The sequence below is a fragment of the Lepisma saccharinum genome, chromosome 2 (genome assembly GCF_977018435.1).
Source record: "Lepisma saccharinum chromosome 2, izLepSacc3.1, whole genome shotgun sequence".
NCBI classification, from domain to species: domain Eukaryota; kingdom Metazoa; phylum Arthropoda; class Insecta; order Zygentoma; family Lepismatidae; genus Lepisma; species Lepisma saccharinum.
Window position 1 is genome coordinate 69,871,863 of NC_139230.1, and position 23,074 is coordinate 69,894,936.

The following is a 23,074-nucleotide window of genomic DNA, read 5'->3' on the forward strand; positions in this document are numbered from 1 at the left end:
CCTGACTGTTATCAAATTCTGAACAGATGCATTCATATTTGTACGAACATTTTTTAACTTTCACATAATTACAACACAAGAGTAACATTAAGATATAAGTTGATAGAACTTACCTTTAGCTTTACTCCAACCTGCAAACTAAACAGGTCATACATTTAAACAATACATGATGAAACTATTACCTTCAATTTTGTGAATATTTTATTTACTATGTCAAGTTTTAGAATTCCTGCATCATAATGTAGAGATGTGTGTTAAAAATCATCTATTGTTCATTTTTCTTTCTCGGAGAGTTTATTGTATATTTGTAAACTACAACATGTTCAGTATTTCCATATTTCTTATTCTTATTGTACATCTCTAAATGCCTTCTTTGGTTTGAAGCGATTCAATTAATTACATTGTATAGTTTATTATTTTGCAATTTTCTTAGTTTCAGAAAAACAGTTCGCGATGTTTCTTTTTAGTAGCATATTTTAAATGTGATGTTTGAATCAAGAAAATATCTCCACTTTCTTCGTGATGAAGTAAAATATTTACTAGCAGTTTGCTTCTTGCATTTGTCCATAGCAACCATTTTCACATCTTGCAGTTTGCAATATATTTTCTCACGTAAACATGCAAAAAGAAAATCTAAAATTTGAAAAATGTCAGAACTTAATTTCTTGTATGAGTGTACATCATATAGATTTCCACTTAGGTAGTATAATTAAGTGATATTTCATTATTTGCTGAATTATGAGCGTTCCTCCAAAAGTAGGCGAATCTCATCGATGAATTGTTTGCAAATTCAACCAAGTGAGAATAACAAAATTCGTGTTAAAATGATTTTCGATAAATATTATGTTTATCGGCAAGTGACCTTCGTTAAGCGAAATTGACTATCAGGCTAAGTGTTAATTTTCAAGTTAGTTATTGCACATATCATATAAAAATCCACTCTTCAACAAATTGCTAAAAAAAAAAGGTGACCATTTTTCATTTCTATGCGAATATAAGAACTTTATTAGCATCAATTACCAATTAGATGCGTATGCATGATGGCTGCAAACATGTTGATCCCAGTCGGTGGAATAGCCTGACTTGTGCAGTCCGAGATGCAATGCCCTGCCGAAACAACTTCAGTCTGCCCGGGAGGAATAATGTGTTTCCAGTTAGGATCCATTCCAACAGAAAGAATTCCAGCATCATTTTCTCTCAAAGTGGGAGTGTAATATATTCGTATTCCTGAGTTGTCTATTACCCCTGCATGCTGTCCTGGGTTATCGTAGTGTGTCTCCATCATATAATACAGAGGGCCTGATTTTGGATCCAAGGGGTATCCCACATTCGTTGGAAACGTGAAGCCCTGCAACGAAAAAAGTAAAAAGACTCATTACACTCATGAACACCTATACATGTACAATCAACCAAAGTAAATAAATTATTAGAATAATTTTCGAAGTGTACTTGCCTGCATAGGTGTACTGCCACTATGTTTTAGAACAGAGCTTTACACTGCTATTTCTTTTAAACCTTCGAATGTTACCGTGCATTATTAACTAATTTACCATCAAAATCCATTACAATTTACCCGCTATCTTCGTACTGACATTAGCAAGGCTTTCTTCAATGTTAAAATAATGAACATGCAATACGATCCTGGAATGTATACACGTTAATAAGTGCCATGAAATATTTAAATTTATCGCTAAGAAAAGAAATATAACAATATTTCAATGTTTGTGTCATAAAGCAGTTAGAAGGAATATTCAGAATTGACTTTAATGTTGAAGGGATTGTGTTAGGTCGTGAAAATTAGAATGAAAATAATTCAACAGCAACTTCTTTGTCGGAATATTACGCTAACCTAAGTATTTTCGGATTTCCTGACTGGCATCAATACCGTTTGTCCATTGTAGTTGGATACAACGCTTCTCTTCTACTAATGCAATTTCGGCTGTCAGAGTCGATGTGGATATAAGTTGTTGCTTCCAGCGCAGAAAGAAGAAAAAGGCATTTCTTTTGTTTCTGCTTTTCATGGGAAGCCTGGAACGAAACGAGTGGATGAACTTGCATAAAGGACGAGTTCTAGAGTGAGAATTGGTGCTATGTCCTCCACTCTGAGTTCAGGCCTTTTCATCTCGTGTGAGGATGATGTCACGTTGTGCTTTTCCTGTCGTGATGCTATCATCAGAGACCTGTTGTCTCTTGGACTTGGGACAGGAATCTCGATCTGGCTGGTTGCTCGTGGAACAATCAGTGGCGTCCAATGCGAAACCAACAAGATTCTAAGGAATGGTTGTTTCGTTGTTTATACTGCCATAGTTCCTTCGAATGGGGCAGTAGGCAGGGGAACTGATTGCCTTGAAAGAAAAAAAGGGTAAGACGCGGACAAAGAAGGATTTGCCTTAGCCCAGGGCACTCTGCACAGCAAGAACAATTCCGAGAAGAGAGAAGCGTGAAGTTCTCTTTTGGGTAACTAGACTGAAGAATAGGGGGGAAATAGTAGCTGTCCTCTGAAAGAAAGTGTCGGAACAAAGTTGTAACACTAGGTTTCCTGTTCCGCTTTTGAAACGTAGAGCAGGTGGGGGTATGTGAAGAGAGTTCTGAATAGCTCTGTCCTTAAGTTCGAATTCCCCGAATAAAGTGAGGGGAAAACAGCTCAAGAATATGTAGAGAACCTTAAAATTTGGCCTCAATGGTAATTTACGTTAAAAAGAAAACTTGTGTCCAATTGAAGTGAACGTGCTCAACACTAAGCTGCTTAGACTTACAACGGGACAATGCAAAGTTCAGATGCATTACTGCGGATTAATACCGAAAAGGAAATACTACCTACTACACGGAAAGCGTCCTTTTAAGGATTATAAATTCCTGTCTTAGAGCTGGAAAATGAAATAATATGCTTCAATTTGAATCTGAATTTTTATCCATGCCACTTAGGAAAGCAATCGTCTTACGAACTTGTAAAGTAATTTAGATAAACACTCCTCCCACTGTGTAAATATACATGTATACTTAACTTTTTCACATAAGATAACGATAGCTAGGTGGTTAGTGAAACCTGATTCGGCAGCATTCAAGTAACGAACAACAAGAGTTATCCAGCAAAAACAATCTGGTGTGAGTTAACACCGAGAAAAATAAATATTGTTTTTACTTCTATTGTGAAGTTAACTTTGCAAAAAATATATAAATAAAGCAAAGCAGCAAAGTCAACAGCACGAATCACAAACTAGCGCTCAATTCCAATTCAAAATAACAGTGAAATGAACGATTGCTTCCAGTGTATTTGGTGAATAAATAACGCCAATGTTAGCATGTCCTGGACGTGGAGTCTTTCCCTTCTGTTACCAGGTTGCATTTGAAACGTAAGATAGTTTTTCAAACACACTTCACACCCTCGTTATGTTGCTCGAGATTTCATTGCCTCCGCGTTTATAGAGTTGGAGAAAAGCAAACTTATTCATATTGAGCAAGTGAGCTCTACAGTCCTGCTCTTGTCACGTACATCCCAATGGGTTTTTCATGTTTCACCTCTTCAGACTCGAATCTCATGCTCTCGGCGGCAAACTCTTGAAACGTTACCAACGGCAATCATTGAACGTCGAGGTCGGGAAGAGGGGTGTGGTTCCATATAGCTGGCCACACCAGCGTATTATGCTCACGGCCCTCTTAGCCAGGGTTGTTCTAACCTGTGAGAGGGCCCATGGTATAAAACAGATGCTCTGAAATTTTGTTCTTTATATTCAACGTGAGATTAGATAGAAAACACAAATTCGATATTGAGGATAACTTTGCTGAAGAAGCGATCATATTTTGCGAACATTTGCCAAAATTCTAGTTTGTATCTATGGTGAAACAAAAGTTAACGTTGGGTCTTCCTGTAGGGGCATTTTTCACTAATTTGGAGTTTTAGACTATAAAGTTCCTGAGATTTGTATTTGATGCCATTATCATCAAAACGTTAACAGTGATATGCATATGCAAGAATTTAGGTAACATCATAAGAGCGCAGTGGCATGCAATATTCAAATATTTACTTTGTCCATAATTACAGGATCTCTATTCCAATAGTTTATGTGCCTAATGTGCTTTGCACCTAATATTTACTATTATTGGATTTTTATTTGATGTGAGCTCTACATTTAATTCTATGCAGAATAGGGTGAATTATATATGTGCCCTACATACAGTAGGTCACGTTTAAGATGTTTCAGAAGCTACGTTCGTTATTTCATGTCATGTCTGCCGTATATGACTTATTCTGCAGTAGACCTATTAATGTATTTTTGAAACGCAAGTTAACAAATATCAAACCAGTATTTTAGAAACATTATTATACCTATATCAGGTGGCAATTACATAATCTGAAGTATGGTGAAATTCCAACCAACTTGCATCCTAGATGGGTTTCGTACCTGAGAGTTTAGTGCAACTGGTGTTTTGTAACATCTGAGCCTATAACCGATTAAAGTTAATAACATGTTCCTAATGCGAAATACTGCTTATTGGTGGATCACCATTATTATAATTATTATTATTACTATTACAGAACATTAACTTAACAAAGAGATTAAACACACAACGGATAAATAAAACATCCACGGAAATGTCGATAATCATTTTGATTAATTGTTTTGAAATATTATATTACCATGAAGTAAACATTAATGCACATGATGTTGATGAATTGAGAAATTTATGTCAAGAAATTTCTCAAGCTGTATTTCAGCTCTCCACTTATAGTGTACACACAGAAGTATTTCACATATTCCATTATTTCCAATTATTGGATAATACACTTATTACATGTGCATTTGAAACATTATTTTCTGAGAGAGAGACAGCATTTGATGCTGAAGTTAATGTGGATTTTGTACATAAAATGCTCTCATCGAAAATTGAGGTGATTCTTTCTTGAGAGCTATTGCTTGCAAGGATCCTAAATATCGGACAATTCCCATATTAGTAACAATTGTGGAGGGCTGATAAAAACTCTTATAGATAATTTAAAATGTTATATGTTGTGCACTAATTGTAGAAACATTGGAATATCTCTATCTCGCCATTGCTGTGCGCAACATTAACTAACAACAAACAATTATTATTAATTATTTGAGGTAATTTGTTTTCAATTATCATAGCAGCCTCGGAGCACACTGAGTGGTGAACTGACGATCTCGCCACTGGTTCGAGTCCTGGTGTGGTTGATTGATTGATTGATTTGCTTTATATTACATCGCTTTTGTGCCACTTTTATCTACTTTTTAGATGGGATGAGTGATATATGATGAAATAATGAATGGACACCCTGTAATGGACGGATTGACCATTACTGGTTTTGTGTTATTGTATTAATTAATTGCTGGCCAGCTACAAGGTGTAGGGTTAATTAATATGTTTCCATGAGTGTACTTTTATGTTATTATTATGAAACAATGAATGGACACCCACAAATATCCATGCCGAGGCCAGGATTCGAACCCGGGACCCGTGGCGTCGTAGCGCAATTTGCTAACCACTCTGCCACGCGGGCCGGCGAGTCCTGGTGTGGGAATGGGTGTCTCTTTGAGAGCGTTCCTTCGTCAATTTCATATAATCTTTCTTTCAACTTCATCGTCGCAATTAGCCTAAAAAGGCTGACAAACAACGCGAAATTAGAACAAATGCAAATACCATTATTATTAACAAAAACAAAAACAATTGCAAATTTCGCATAGCAGTCTGAGGGATACGTCAGGATTTGGGAGATATTGAAATCACTGCAAGGTATTTTTAAAAAGACCCATACATTTCATTCTCTTCAAATTGGCCCTGAGGGAAAACCGGGTGTAATTTTCTTACCGAGAGAGAGAGAGAGAGAGAGAGAGAGAGAAAGACAATCCATTTCTGTGCATTGTATAGAGTTCATAAGCAACGTGAATTGTGAAGTGTGAAGGACGTTATGATTTTCAGATGCTCTTTGTACCGGTTGGTATTACGCTCGCAGATCTCTCCTCTCGAGGAAACCGTAGCAGGAACCATGGCCACTTTGCCACGGTCACGCGCCACATTTATTTTCCCTCGAGAGCCGCAAAAAGGAAGGCCGAGCGAAGGAACCAGTTCCCGGCAATGAATGGAACTGACCGTGCAGGAGATGAATATCGAGGGCCAAACCCGTTCCCTTTATTCAATGGAACACTAAACTCTTGCGGAGAACTTCCAAATGCGTAAGAGCCTCGAGAGTAGGGGAGAAGGAAGGGGGAAAATAGAAAAGGAGAAAAAAAAAGAAGAACGTCAAACCACTTTTGGTTAGGAGGTTCCCAAGATTTCATTTGTCAACGAAATGCAACGACGGCGGGAAATAATAAGTTAGACAAAGGCATATTGTGCAACTAGCGCTTTGAGATATTTCAAGTACCGGGCTTCGTGGCGGAGTGTTCAGCGTTACGTGATACGAAACCACAGGTCAAAGACTACTTACTGACTGATTCATTGAGTTGGTGTTTTAAGTCCACTTTATGCACAGTAAGGTTAATCGGGACTGGACCTACAGTTTAAAGTGGGATCCGAACCACTATGTGCCTCCACCGAGGTCAAAGATTAGAACATCGGGGTAAGGCATGGGTGTATCATTGAGCTTGTCCCACAATCTCATCCATTTCATTCATCAGTTCATTATTCATCTTCATCGTACAAAAGTAAAATAAAGAGAAAGCCATTTCGACTTGTAATATTCTTATTTATTTTACTTGAAAATTTCTGACAATTCGTTCTTTGTATCCATTACCGTGTACATAGTTTAATGATATTAATTAGTCCATAAACTTGGTCAAATGACAGAAAATATGGGCCACCATTAAACAAAAAAGGGGAATAATGATTATATGCATTCGCTGCACGTTTGTCAAAGCTTGCTTGAGACCACAATGTGCCTCAACCGATGTTATCGAACCTTGGACCCCTTGATTAAAATGCAACAGCGTTACCACTATGGCATCGGGGAGGTCGCATCCGCTCCATGTGTTGAATAAGGTAGAATATTAACATGTTCGTCATTTTTAAAAAGCAGAATTTTCTACAGAACGACATACATTTCCGGTATTTCATTTAGGGAAAAAAGAGAGAGAGTTGAAAATCAATGGAAACCTCAAAATGTTAATAAATTCAGGCTTGGATTCCGATGAAAATTTATTTCGTAAATCCACACGGAGAACAGGAATCAGGCTTTGGAAACGTGAATTCCAAACAAACCAATACACCAAAAAATTGCTTCTAAAAGCCAATTCAATCATCGCAATTCAGCATAATTACAAAGCTTTGTTTAAAAGGATTAATTCTTTTTTTTGTTTAATCCATGATTTCATTTGGAGTTTAGAGCACTGTCCAACAAACGTTCTAGTGCTTACAAAATTCGCCCAACGGTATACCCTTGTGTGGTATCTTTAATTAAGCATCCTGACTGAGGTTTCGTGTGATTGTGCAAAAATTGGTTTCAATTTCCATGATTCTTCGTTTTTGGTACGCTTCATTTATCTCATTTCGTCTCTTATAGCATACTCAGTAACCAAAATGGCTGATGATACATAAACAAAATAGCAATTCATTTATATTCTGAACCACAATTTAAAAAGACGATACTATTTTGAGATACATCTTGCCTCTAGCGACAAGTTCTCAAACATTTGGGACGCCTAGTTCTAACTAGCATTATTGCAATATTGTATTTATGTTCCTAACAAGTCAATTCTAAATGTAACTTCTCATAGTTTATATAATCATTCTATCAATATATCGTCAATATATTTTATGACTATATGTCTATCGAACCCACAAAGCCATTGTTGCATTTGTAGTTGTATTTTTGTAAAAAATGTTAAAATTTCAAATGTTCTTTCAGTTTGGTCTCTACAGAGGTAATAAAAAATATGAATGTGCAGGTGGAAATAGGAAGCTACACATTCTAAAACTCTATCCACTGCATAACTTCCTGGACAGGAGTATATATTTCTATAGTAACTCTGATAACAAATGATTTCACTATATTGAAAACTTTTATTGTGTAATGAGTAATTTTAATTGCATATTTAAAGTGCTACATTAACTACAGGAACGAAAATCTCGATGAATATGCGAAAGGTTAAATGGCATATTCATCCCTTAAATGTTATTCCAAAATGAAAAATTTGGTTTCAATGGTGACCAAGAATGATGCTAAATTGTGTGTACGCCCATGCACCCACATGTCCCAATTGACTTAAGGCGAAGAGGGACAATTACGCACCAGGCATGCATTTATTCCAATATCGTCGGAATGAGTAATGCTACTAAAAAGATCTCCGCCGGAAATGAAGAGTATGAATTTCTCCCCATGTGGCAAGTGGATGCGGTTTCCTAAGTTGATTATTAAGCCTTATACGATTTTTGAAAAATATGATGAATTAGTATTTACCGAATCCCATGTATTCCTTATGGGACATCAACTTCAACTTCAAGTTACGGCTCATTAAATGGGAGTTTCGACTTTTCCTACTACTATGACATAGTTCAACGTGTCCTTTTTCCGTCCACGTACTTTTCTACGTCATCGGATGTTTGATATTCCCGAGAGAACGAATAAAATAATGGTCCCATAAGCCTAGTGAATTTCTCCTTGCCTCCTACGGCCATCCTGGCAGTGTTGCCAAACCTGATGAGCTAAATTTCACCATTAATATAGCTAAAGAGGACTTTCAAGGATCTAGATTAACGAAGGCTGCATAAAGTGCCTACTAGGGTAATTTTAGTTGTCAGAGGGGTGGGGGTGCTGCTATTACCATTAGCTTTAAAGTGATGGCAATTTATTCTTAGTTTTCGCCGCCTAGATTTGGTGGCATCACCCATCTCAATAATCCAATGATGTTAATATAAAATCGAAAATAAAGGGTTCCCGGATAACAAAATTGTCATCTTCATCTTAGCCACAGCGCTATATATAAAAATACATGGGGAGGAAAGAAGAGGTGGGAGACGCAGCCTATAGCTATTCAAATATCACGTCACGTGCAAAATGTACACTCATGGCAAAAGTTGGTATTTACGGGCCGGAGCCAGTGGTGGCATCATAGTGGGGCAGAGGGCGGGTGCCACAGTTCACAGTCAAACGAGTGCACGAAAGAGCCAGATCTGGCTCCAAAAGAGCGAAGTTGGCAACAGTGATCAGCAGCTGCCCCAGCGAGAAAGACCTAGGGGAAATTGTCCCTCCTCGCCTTAACCTGCATTGATTTCATATCTTGGATTGTACCTCAACATAATAAGCCTATTTCGTAGGAATCACACAGTAATATAGCTATGTTCAATTATAAAGAATTTAAATGGAATCTAAATATTTTGCTGAAACAATTACTATTATTAATGAAAATATTTCACATTAGCCTTCCATTCCTCTAAGACGATAAAAACGAATACCAAGTTTGAAATAATAATAATTACACCCATTAAAATATTTATAATGAACTATTTGGCTTTTCATATATTGTTTTTCCTACGATCGTTTATATTTCATAGCAATGTGATATTGCCCACAATCGTTCATCGTTAATCATTCTGCTCATTGAATGGTAACTTTGTCTTGTAAAGTTTACTCATTTCTAATGTTATACAACAATAAAGCTATCTCGATTTACAGAAACAAATCAATACAACGGGCACTGAAGTCACAGTCAAAGGTACATACTTATCAGTCATAAAAGTGGCAGAAAAGCTACGTAAAATAACGTAATTCAATCAATCAATCATCAGAGGGATGCGTGAAACGGTAAGCTACTACTCAAATGTAACAATGCTCTTAACAATTAAAATGCCATATGGGAATTATTCCAGAATACATAAAGCATGCTTAATAACTTTGAAGAAAGAAGATCTTGCATTGAAATAATAGTAGGTAGTACAGGTTTAGGGGGTAAGGGCTCATAAAAATTATAATTTTCGGATCTTAATCTTCATGTGAATAAAGGTTCCTGTACTTTCTATGACAATATTTTCAATTATTTTCTTGTAATATACAGTAAAAAAATTGTAACAATTTAACAGAATTTGAGATAAAGCGATAATCGTTTTCATACTAAAGTTTATCTAAGCGTAATGATTGTTCTTTTGTCTTTTTTATTTACCTCTGAAAGCTTTAATTTTGACTAATTAATTAAAACGTGGAAGAATTTCTACAACGAGAAGCTGTAATTACAATGTTGATCATAATTAATTTTTCAGAGTAACGTAAATTAAAATTGAACTATTTTTACAACAACCTCACAATAATAATGTCACTTATATACATAATATTATAATATCTATAATAATAATGATGATGCATAATTACTAGCATTTAGAGTAATAATACTAATAAAACGAATAATAGATATGATACGTAGCGTATAACATGCAATACCATGCTTTAACTAATTTTAAAAATACTAAATAATAACATGAAATATTGTAACAATTAAATGATGTTTGTTTCATGACAACGTTAAAACAATGACAACAACAATAATGTGTGTTGCTTAAGGAAAATATCACGAGAAAGTAACTTACCTCAGAACCGATGGCCCAAGCTACCAGGACGTTGTTGCAGTTGAAGAACAGCGGAGGCATGTTGGGTTGATAGCAGCTGCGGCCTTCATCACGTGCATGCTCCTCAAATTCATCATCATTTCCGTGACACTCGAAGATGATCACATGATGCATGTATGGTCCACTGCCGGTGTCGCTCTCGTGGATAGGTTCATACTGGAACGGGCAGCGTCGGGGCGTCTATTAGCTATTTATGCTCGGGTGATGCATAGCAAAAGATGAAATAGGCGCCCATGTAATTTTCAAAACTCTACCATAGGCTTAAAAAATTTAAACTAACAATTTAAAAACTAATTTTTCTTTTGAAAAGATCTACATTGAGGCCACCTTCGGGTTAAAATTTAAGTTTTGCCACAACATTACATGATATTAACATACATGTATGATACTATTGTTTTTTGACACTAAAAGGAACGTTTTTGTACAATTCAGTATTCAGTGATGAAATACAACGAAATATATATTTTTAAATTTCTATCGCTTTTACTCCCCACGCAGTATGAGTAAAGGATTTTTGAATGTTGTTTTCTACGACCACTTTAATTTCTTCATTCCTTCTTTGTGAGCGAACATTCTTCTCCTTTGCAGGCATTTGCCATCAAAGAGAAAAGCATAAAATCCTAGATACTTGAAAATCTCTCTGATTTCTTGTAAGTTCAGAAAACCTTTGAAAATTTTTATCCAATTTCCTTTCCGTGCAGTTATTAGGTGCGCCATTCGATGAAATAATGAATTTGATCTTGCTATTATCCATGGATTTCTTTTAAAAAGGTTGTTGCCTCAACCAAGTCTGTATATTTAAAAATAAACCATTTCTGGTCCATGAATCCTGCGAAGTATGCTTTTTTCTTTAAGTATAATTATTGATATGTATACACGACCAATGAAGTGGTTTAATTCTAAATTAATTAGTGTTGCTGAAATTGATTTTCTTAGGATTTAACATGTCCACTTTAACTTTTCTGCTGAAAGATACAATATCAAGTACAGACATCTTGAATTTTATATCACATACACACACAATGTATGTGTAAGTTATTTATGTATCATTTCCGATTATATCTTCTTGCGTTCAATTATGCTTTATTGCCAAATTTATGTCAATTAGTATCGTCCTGGATCTAGTAGCTGTTGCTTGATTACTTCTTCTTAAACATATTTTCTTAAGGTAATTTTGAAACGTTCTTCTTCCAAGAATTATCACTCTAATTATTCGGTGTTACAACAGAATTTCCTTTCTTCTCATATTTATGATGGTTCTCGTACATTACATTTTTAATTATAAATTTGATTATTACTACTTTCATCATTGTTATTAAAGACAAGTTCTTCTTAAGTGTCCAGAATATTGTCCTTCAGGCTTTCTTTTCTTAATAAAAGAATATTACATTCCATGCATCTCAAATTGCATTCCAGATTTTGGTGGTTTCTTTTAATAATTGAATCACAATGTTATGAAGTTACTTATCCAATATTAAAATTCTATTTATTTTCGGACAACTAGGAAATATAAAATATCTTTTTCCTACTCCGTAGTTCTTATTGCATGTAACTCTACGAAGGTAAATGCAGATATTCAAAAACAAATTACAATCAACAATTAGAATGGTATTGCCTCTCATGTTAAATGGAGGCCCCAGTGATCTAAAATTGGCAACATATGTCGTTTCCTATTATTGTATATGTGTATGTAGAAATAAACCACAAATATCAATACTGTGAAAACATTTCAAATGAAGATGTGAGGATGAAGTCATAGGTCAATTTTTATTCACTGATGATGGAATTTCTTGCAAGATATTTTTGAAAGCTACGTTCAGAAGTTTATTTTTTTCTAAAATCCATAATATATCTGTAATATTTGTCCCGTGCACATAGTAATTATCTGTAGGCCAAAAGACTATTCACACTATTCTTCGTTAAACTCTTCTGATAAGGAAATCATCTTTACAAATTAGAAACGTGTTGGTGAATCCATAGAGTATGTGTTTTTCAGAAGAGAACTCTGGAAATCAGACATATACAAATGTAATTTATCTGATGTCTGCACAATTTTATTAAGAAGAATTATTCCTCCGTCGCTAAATCATAAAAGTTTATTTTTTTTCATTTTAGACGAAATGTGTGCGGTTTCGTTTACAGGTTTGATGCAGATTTAACAGATCAACAATTATGTCCAACTCAATAATTATTTTCAAAATTCACTTTTAGCAATTACGTTAGCAATTAACAATAACGTTGCAAAAGCAGGCGGTGAGTTACAATACCGATCGTTTGTTATTTTGTTGAACCAAATTTGACGAACTTTAATAGTCACAGTTATGTAATCAAATATGGTATTGTGTTCCACCTAATATTTCATATTGCACACATTAATAGCCATAATTACTTCTGCTCAAATTGTAAGCTATAACTTGTTCCTTGATGCAGCTTCAAAGCTGATTAGCTTTCAATTATTAATACCAATGGAATTTACTTCTTTTAATACGGCCATCTCATTTTCTGTATATAAGCAGTATAGTCGTTCATTTTTCTTCTATGGATTTTGATTGCTATTGAACAAATGTATAATATAATTATGCATCTGAAAGCGAAACGATAGAAGATATTTTCCAGGTATCGACTAATTAGATTCCAATGACAAAACAAGGTTGACTTCAGGCTGACATATCAAGTTTTCTTGTCGTAAATTTTCCTCAAGTATCACGTTGTAATTGTGTCTTATTTATATTATATCACCTTCAAAATGAAGTAACAATTGTGCAGAATAAACCTTCGTTGGGCGTGATTTTTGCTCATCCAATGTTTTGTGCAAAAGATAGGTATTTTATAAGAGTTTATTCAAAATTGTCCATGATTTTGAGGTAAAATTCTGTTATCTAGCCACAAATTTATTTCAATAAGTTCGGAAACTATGTATAAATTCGGATAAATTATGTTTGAAGTCATTAGATATATTGTTGTAGCTATTATGTATCTTGACGTCTTAAATTTTATTTCACTGCTAATATTTTTGTGAATAAGTGTTTCCGTGTATGACAGATGATATTTGGCTTGCGTGGTTTCTCCTTCATAAATTACAATTACGATAAAAAATATTTTGTTCATTTTCTCTTGTGTTTATTTGAAAAATATTTGTGGTGAATAATATTAAATTATATTATTAAATTTAACCTCCAGCACTTGGCCTTTTTTTTTGAAGCAGACTCCACAATAAAGATCACGTACATATACCATTGTAGCAACTATGCTTCCAAAATTGTTTCGGATGTAATTTTTGGGTACTTTCTTCCACATACATTCTCGGATCTTCAGACTTAAAGCTTATAAAGATTCATCTGATGGTATATTTAAAATTTCCCCTTAAAGTCTCTGATCTAAAACTCCTTAGCACTCTATCCTTCATCTGATTCAGAATTCATTATTATTCTTGATAAAAATATACTTGGCTCTTTTCTTGATTCAGTATTCGTATAATCTGCAGTTTCTGAATAATTCGGGCTAAGCTTATCTTGCTTTTCTGAGAATTTTCCAGTGAAACAAATGTATTACTTATACGGAAATTCATGACTTCAATATATTCAATTAAACTATTGTTATTTAGAAAAATATTTCAATGAGGTATTTTCTGTGGTGTGGTAATTAAAATACTAGATTGAATTAACTAAAGGCTCAATACTTTCATAAACGTATTGCCATTAGCTTGTATTGTATTTTTGCAATAAAATAGTCGCAAATAACGATAACAACAGGCCTTGTCTTCGACAGTACAGTGTAAACATAGTACTGTAATCATTGATGCCTGCATAAGTTACTTGACTAATATACGAACAGATTACGTTATACATGTATCTAAAATTATAGATCACAGTCTGCATCAACTTATACGTATTCATAATGTTTGGCAGATACAGTGCGTCCAATTTCTTGCGAGGACGAGAGATCGGGAAAAGTGTGGCGGGCGGCGCTAGCGGAGATGCCGACATTTTCGACCAGTAACGTCCCGCTTAAGTTTACCCTCGATAGCGTCTTGCTTCGCTCGGAATCGTTTGGAGGTTTCGAATGTGCAACACTGTATCAAGGTTACGTTGCAGACGAAACCGTTAAAAGGCAATGGTTTTCGTGAGCATTGTTTGCAATCTGAAAGCTCCAACTTGAGTTGTTCTTTCCTTCGCGACTACAGGTGCCCTGGACAGAGCTGCGAATGGAGTAAGCAACAGACCTTGAACCAAGAATGTTAATTTCGTACTGTGTGAAAGAGTGTGGTTTTTGGTTATTTGCCGTGCTACTTCTTTGTGTAATTGCAGTGTGTGTGTGTTGTGTGTAAGTGAGGCGATTGTAATGCCAGCCGCAAAGTTCACGTTTGAACAAATACTTTTTTGTATGACACTTCCGTGAAGACAGACTCGTGCTCAGACGTCTGTAGTCAATTTGCACAGACATTCCCTGATAAATATCTGCATGCTAAAAATATGTCCATAAAAATAAGCGGGACGTTACTGGTCGAAAATGTCGGCGGCATCTCCGCTAGCGCCGCCTGCCACACTTCTCCCGATCTATCGGCCTCGCAAGGAAATGGACGCACGGTATTAACAACTTTGTGAAAAACGTTTCATTTCTTAAATTTTAGTGTGCTTTCCAGATATATATGGTAACGTTTATAATTAGTGACTTCGCTAATATACAAACATATTACGTTATATATTAATCTCAGTGACATATAGAAAGGTGTTATTTTTCTGTTATTTTTATGTCATCGAAATAGAATATAAAGCACATTTGTTACATTTTCTTTTAAAGTGTATAAGTAGGAATATATTACATTACAGTGCAAGTACAAATAAATCATTATATTCTAGTGGAGTATTGTGAAATAATATTTCATACGTTGTGTTTAGTTTACATAATGTGATTTTCGATTTACATCTGTTATAAAACTTCAACATTTGATGTAGTTCATCCTTTATATTTGTTACTTTATATAAAAAAGCACAAACAGTCAAGATAAATATTTTATAGCCAATATGAAATCGACATGAAAAAGGCTATCTGCTCATTTAAATTTCTTGACAATTAAAACATCAAAAAGGAACTTGTCAGAGTCCAGCTTTCCATCTTCATTACATTGTGGTTGTGTCTTCATTGTTATCCTTCTCTAATCCAAGAACTCCATTCTTCTATTTTTTTATCTTTCTGATCGTAATAGTTAAACAAATGTTCGTGCATGTATCTCTTTACATATAATTCAAAATGTCTTACAACAATTTTGACAACATTTCTTTTCGTCCTGTTATCAATTATACTATTGGAAACGTCATCGTATTTCGATTTCAGTGAATTATTTGATGAGTGGAAAGTAGTGTTTTCATATTTCCCTCCTGATAAATACGTGTCAAATTAACCCTACATATAAATATATGTATTTACTAGACCTTGTAACATTTGTAAGTCTTGTTGAAATTTGTGATTTTAACAAGTTTGTAGTTGAGATTTTGGGGGATAATTTGGACTGCGTGAGGGAGGAAACACAACTTTCTTGAAGTACCCTATTCAGTTGGACATGAATAATTTCTGAGAACAACTGTAATTTTATTTATTTTCTTGCTCAAATATAGAAGCTACTTGCTGTGTGCAAACACTATTTTGTTTATTGGATAAATTCATTGAATTATTTTAATATCCTATTTTATATGTAACTCGTTGACGATTGTAAATCACCACAACTAAGGAAAACCGAAAGAGCCTGATCTATCACCCCTTGACCTTAAAACACTTGTTATTTCATACATTATTTATATATTATATAAATCAATAGTAATATAATATTTTAAATGTTTTCTACTCACCCTGATCATATGATTCTTCCGGTTTATATTTGGTAACTTAAATATTTTGCACCAGTACAGATAGTCTTCTGTGTCGGGGAGTCTCACCTGGGGATAAAAGAGAAAGGAGATATTAGATCTCAAACACACTGGTCCTGGACACATATGAACCCTACGAAACACTAAAAACAATATTACAGACCTTATATTCCATACACATTTCACTCATTTTATTGCTATTAATCATTAATATTACAATGTTATACAAGTATTTATCCAGTCACGGCATTAATTTTGTCATTGATACAGGAATAGAATGAATAGCCAAGAAACTACCTGCTGAAAATTAATATTTTATGCGGAATGGATTTTTTTATTTGGTCATTTTACATCGCTTTTCTGATGATTGTGGCTAATCGCGACGATGAGGATCAGTGATGATATGATGAAATTGATTAAGGGGTTCTCACAAAGAACACCCATACCCAGGCCGGGATTCGAATCCGGAACCCTGGCGTTGTAGCGTGCTGTGATACCCACGGAGGTTGGCATATACACAATGGAATTGCATAAACAAGCTATTCAAAGTTTCGCCTAATGCATGTGATCAATTTATGTTGGGTTCAAATTACCAAAAAACGATTAAATGAGAAATAACAAACAAGTAATATGCGTGGTCATAATAGTTTCTCCAAACCATGCGAATTGTTTAAAAATATGTGACACATTAATGCTACGTGTCAATTGCATTCACTTTAAAGATAGATCAGTGTTTTTAATTGCTCGCTGGTTGCACGGTACAGTTCATCATTGTATTAACGAATCAGTGCAAAATTCTTATCTGTATCTCAAATGTTTACTGACATAAATTAAAATAGGTAGTTGAGAAGGTAGATGTGGATCCCATCTACGTATATAATAGGCAGTAGTACAAAATACTGCACTATTGTGCACGCATTATAGATAATGGTAATGTCTCATGATTTGTAATTTGTAATTGTCTCACACATAAGAGACAAGTTTTGTTACTGCTTCCACTAAGATGATTACTCCATTAAGAATTAATTATCCCCATTCTAGTACAAAAAATTAGTTCGTTCTAAGGAAAGAAATATCCCCGATGGCGTGGTGGTAATGCTGTTGCTTTGTAATTAAGGGGTGGTGGGTTCAATCTCGGGCATTGCACAATGAATCGCATCCCACTTGTAACTGAAGGTTCAGCCCTATCTCATCTAAGCAAAGTGGACTTAAACACATAAGTTTATTTCTATATAAAGAGAATATTTAATCGCTTCAAACAGTATAAATTACCAACCCTGACACTATTTAAGTCCACATTATGCATATAAGCTAATTGGCATTTTATGGATGATAGAGCTATGTCTGTTATTAGCAGGACCATGTAATAAAACATTAAGTTTCTGTTTTTGTCCATACTCATGAAAAGGGTTAGAATCTCAGTACTGAGAACTGCAAACGCGCACATACATTTCAAACCAAATTAAATAATTCACTATTGAGTGAAATTACATTACCCACAATGTCGAACTGATCATTAAGAAGTGAACCGAAATGAATTTTCCCTTAGTGATATCAATAGCACATCTACATAATACCTCATTTCAAGTTTTGCGGTTCACTTCAGAAAGTGACGGAAATGAACGTTTCCACCTATTAGTGCGGACGTAGCCTAAGCGATTCCTAATAGCTATTGAAGATTCTTCTTCTGTCACCATCTTCCGTTTTCATTTTCTTCATATAAAGAAAGAATACTGATAGGCCGAAGAAAAATCTTGAAAACACTTAGCTCACCGTAACGATTTGAACATGCACAGCGCCATTTCAGATTGAGCGATCAGGACAACGCGAAAAGTAATCGATGCTAACGACCACCTTATCTGTTGTAACAATTCTTTTGCCTTCCTCTTCCAAAACCTTTCACATCCATTTGCCGTAAATATTGCACCAGGAGATTTACTTAAGTTCTTTGTAGTAGAGACTATCGGCAGAGCTGCCCGTGGTCCCCTATTTCTCTCTTGAATTAGGAACCACCTTGAAATTTTTCTTGCTGTCAAATGTAAGAGTAGCGAAGGGAAAAAGTGTGATTAGAAAAGAGGTAGGGGCGTCGAATTAAAGGGTACTCTGGCAGAGTTCCAGTAGAATAAGGGGGGAATCTAAGAAATCCTAAATCCAGATGTTGGCAAAGATATTGAGGCTATAACCATCAAGAGCGCAAATTCGAGCAACCTCTTGGGCGAATCGGGTTCAGAAGAAAGCCAACAATCCTGGTAGTATAAGGTGCTAAAGTAGCAGATGGGATTCTTCTAATCAGTGAAACAAGGCTTCGAATGTGCGGAGATAGCAGATGCGGCGTCGGAGACTGATACTTTACGGACCCCCTTTCATACGTGTCCAGGGTATGATAAGGACGACTGATGGTGTCAGAAATCCACGATCTCGGGGGTTACGCTTGCTTATCTGATTAATGTAGCGATCAATAAGCTAATCTACAAACACAAGCATCGGCCTGCCTTCTCTTCACAGCTACAAAGGGATACACTAGATTGAGATGCAAGTCCCGAGGTCTTCCTGGTCGGAACGATAGAAAGTCTTGGGAAAGACGGTGATCGCCACCATGGTAAGTTAGGAGACGTTTAATTGTACAAAAAGAGATTGGAAAAAGGCCAGCTGAAGGAAGAGATAACCCAAGCTCCAAAGAATTATGCGAAGATGATCACATTATTAACTCTTCATTCCATAAGATAGCTGCCTCAATTTATGGCCATCTCTATCTGCCTGTCTTCTACTTAACACTTACCTGACTGCTTAATACGAGAAGATAAAGTGGAAGTTATAGAATATCTTGCTGATACACTATTGTACGTAATACCATTAAAATGAACTATTCATTGAATTAACACATAAGGACCAAGAGTTTTTAACTATCACTATTATTCGGATCCTACTTTAACTGTAGGTCCAGTCCCAATTAACTTATCTGCACATAAACTGGGATTAAAAAGGCTATAGTTACTTATTTCATGCGCGTCATGAAAATTTGAACTTTCCCTTTAAAATATTCTTACCTGTTATTGTATATTTTTAACATATTGATTGATTGATTTGGTGTTTTAAGTTTACTTTATGCACTGTAAGGCTAATCGGGACTGGACCTACAGTTTAAAGTGGGATCCGAGCCACTTGTGCTTCCACCGGGTATCGAACCTGGGACCCCTTGATTACAAGGCGACGACGCTACCACTGCGCCATCGGGGAGGCCCTTTTTAACATATTGATGAAGGAGAAAAATATGAAGAAACATCATTTTGAGATAAATATTTTATATGTAACAATAATTCAATACATTCAATGCATGGTGCAAATTAAACGAGGGATGATAAGGATTCCCCAAACCAAAGGGAATATAACTGGGAAATCAAGGTTTGTCTTCATCTTTGCAAGCACATCGAAGTCTATTCACTTCGCGCGCGCACACATGTTTTTACACACGCACGTACGCATTTCCATTAAATATCAAAGAATCAATTCCACACTTCTACATGATGTGGCCTTAAGAGGATTCGAACCTATTTCAGCCAGAAATGAAGGAACTAAGTTACTTGTAATTCTGTTACACACAAGAATATTTGAAAAAAAAAACTGAATAAATTTCATAACGTGTCGAAAAGTCCATGAAAACAAATTAATGTCAAGAATCGGTCACCAAACATTTAAATTCATTCAAGATTGTACTAGACAATTTAATGGACAACGTTTTAAATTTTCATAGCCATTGTACCTTATCAATAAACACGTGATGATTCTCAAAGGTTACAAGATAACTAGTATGTTGTCAACAATATCTCAAGCAATATGTGCTTGATATATGCTCTATGATCATGTAGGGCTAAATAGATACCCCATTGATGTATTCGAATCCTAGATCGAGTAGCAGATAATCACGCTGCATACCTACTATTCAGTTCTAATTATCAAAATCTAGAGGAAGAGGCGTGGTTAACTTGCCATTATCAAAGTGGCTCTTGTTGAAGTCTTGCACGCCGGACAATGGTAATTACGTTTCTGAACACGATATCGGTAAACACGACACGGAACGAAATCACGAGATGACTGCACATTCAGGCTTGATAACTTAATGTCGCAGTGTCTTGCGAATATTCAGCGAGACAGAAAACAGGTACTTAGAACTATATTAAAAATATATATTTCTTCCATATAAATTAACCGGCGACAAATGTTTCTCCATAGTATATATACTCAAAGACTTATGCTACATCTTTAATGCATTTCAAACACTTTTATAAGGATCTTTTGAGTATGTTTATTAATAAAACGGAAAAATAAGAAAACACACGAGTATTTGTTTGTGAATGTTTCATTCCAAATTTTGTATTACTTTTTCAATATTTACAAATTTCAAACGCTCAAAAAAGTTCAAATAATTGAACATTATATTCTTCCTGCAACAGTGCATGATGCACCCTTCCTGTCTGGAAAAAAAGATGGAAGTAATGCCTATATACTTTAAGAAAGTATGGGTGTTCTCTGAAACCAAAATTTCCTTGCCTTTGATTTATAGTACTGTTTTGGTTACGTTGCGTATTGGTTCATGCGTATTTTCTAAAATAAAAGTGCGTTACATTCAAAGAAAGGCAACTAAAGTACAAGCTGAAATAATTAAGATCTACCCAGAGGTGACACTGAGACCATGTATGAAGGTGTATTTGTGGTTGTTTACTGACTTATAGTGTAAATTGTGCATTTAAGCTGGAAACTCCATATCCCTATCTTCACGAGCCTAACTGCTTAAGCTAGTATGTCTCTAGGTGAGCTTATATCAACCAAGTTATAAACAAAACATTAAACCAAATATTCTTCTCCGAACTAGATTATTTAGGCATAGTTTCAAAACAGACAATGGTCTAATGTAATACATCATGTATAGTGGATCACATAGTATTCCCATGGTTTAATCAAACTCTTGAGTTATAGCTTTTACAGAGTTGTAGCAAATTCTAAATTCTAACATAAATGACATTTGAGATTTCAAAGTCGGTAAACATTGAAGACACAATAACTCATTTACCGAATGAATATTACGAAGGTTTAACAATTTCTGAATTACGAATTGCACATTTACGTACGCACTCCCGCGCGGAAACAAAATCCTCTGAAATTTCTTTGCTGAAAAAAAAATAGCCAAACAATGTTGACGCAGGAAAGTTCATCAATGTAACCTGAGCTTGATAACAAGTCAACAAATAGCTACCCCGTAAAACAAATATTCGACCACATGGATCCATCACGTTTAACAAATATTGAGTATCAGAATTGACACATGTCAATGATATTTACATTTATTATTTCATGAGATCCGCGCCTTTCCCCCGGGCCTCCCCGATGGCGCAGTGGTAGCGTCGCCGCCTTGTAATCAAGGGTTCCCGGGTTCGATACCCGGTGTAGGCACAAGTGGTTCGGATCCCACTTTAAACTGTAGGTCCAGTCCCGATTAGCCTTACTGTGCATAAAGTGGACTTGAAACACCAACTCAACCGCGCCTTTCGCGGCATAAAAAATTTATCAAACTTTAATTTTAAATATACTTCATTATATGTGAGGAGCATTTGTGGCATTTCTTCAATTTTCTTTCCATTTCTTTAATTAACCATTTTTGTTAAATTGTGAAGTATTTTTAGAGCCTAAGTCAAAAAACTTTCACTTTGAACGAGGCTTCACGTGTGCATGTATGATGCTATTAAAGTGTAAAGAATGAAATGAATAAGAGAAGGCCCAACATTCTTGAGATTTTTGGAAATTAACATCTAGAATTCAACATTTGTTGCAATACTGTAATATTTTACAACAAATTTATGAAACTATGTATTACACATAACCACCCACATGATAAACAAATTTTTTCATCCATTACAACTAGCAAGTAATAAGTGATCAGTGTTCCCATGCTAAACGGATTATTCCTGTTCGAACATCTCAATACTGAATGCGGCTTATCTGGCATTGGACTACAATAGTAGATGCTATCTTGTTACCTGGTAATTGGTTCGTATCTATCAGATAATGTACGCTTAATTATAGTTCATATATAGACCTACACAAACTGAAATGCACATATATGTCTACAGCAATGACAGATGTACCCATAAAGTACAAAGTTCACCATTAATTATTGTAAATGTGTTCTTATTTCTTACTGCGGTTGTTTTTGTGTTTTTTTTCCCAAGTGATATGACTGACTCTTACTAAGGAATATATTACTAGTGAAAATTTGGTAACAGAATTGCTATAATTACACATACAAGATATCGCCGTAAAACACGAACAAATGTTTGCATTTATAACGAGGACATCGAGGTAAAGAACTCGATCCAATACTAAGTGCGCTTCAAAAACCGAAATTTTATCATGTATCTATGCAGCTACTCCGCATAATTTTACGGTTGACGCTGAATTTATTTATTTATATGGATGTATTCCATGTTTTCTTCTCGTCTCTTTTTCTTCAAATATATTACTCGTATATAATGACCCATTACGACACAGGGCATATTACAAACGAGATTACTATCGAATTATTATTGTAATACAATTGTGAATAAATATGTAAGATATTTCTCGAGTGGGGATATGCTTCA

General features: G+C 35.2%; 1 protein-coding gene across 1 annotated transcript in view; it reads right to left on the reverse strand.

Annotated features, from left to right (window-relative positions):
* olf413 (DBH like monooxygenase olf413) overlaps nucleotides 1–23,074 on the reverse strand; it is a 540,455-nt gene that overhangs the window by 103,837 nt on the left and 413,544 nt on the right. The window contains exons 4-6 of the mRNA XM_083117445.1: nucleotides 16,422–16,508; nucleotides 10,537–10,731; nucleotides 1,021–1,348 (exon numbers count right to left, since the gene is read on the reverse strand). Coding sequence (XP_082973571.1) covers nucleotides 1,021–1,348; nucleotides 10,537–10,731; nucleotides 16,422–16,508 — 610 coding nt within the window. The remainder of the gene's footprint in view (nucleotides 1–1,020; nucleotides 1,349–10,536; nucleotides 10,732–16,421; nucleotides 16,509–23,074) is intronic.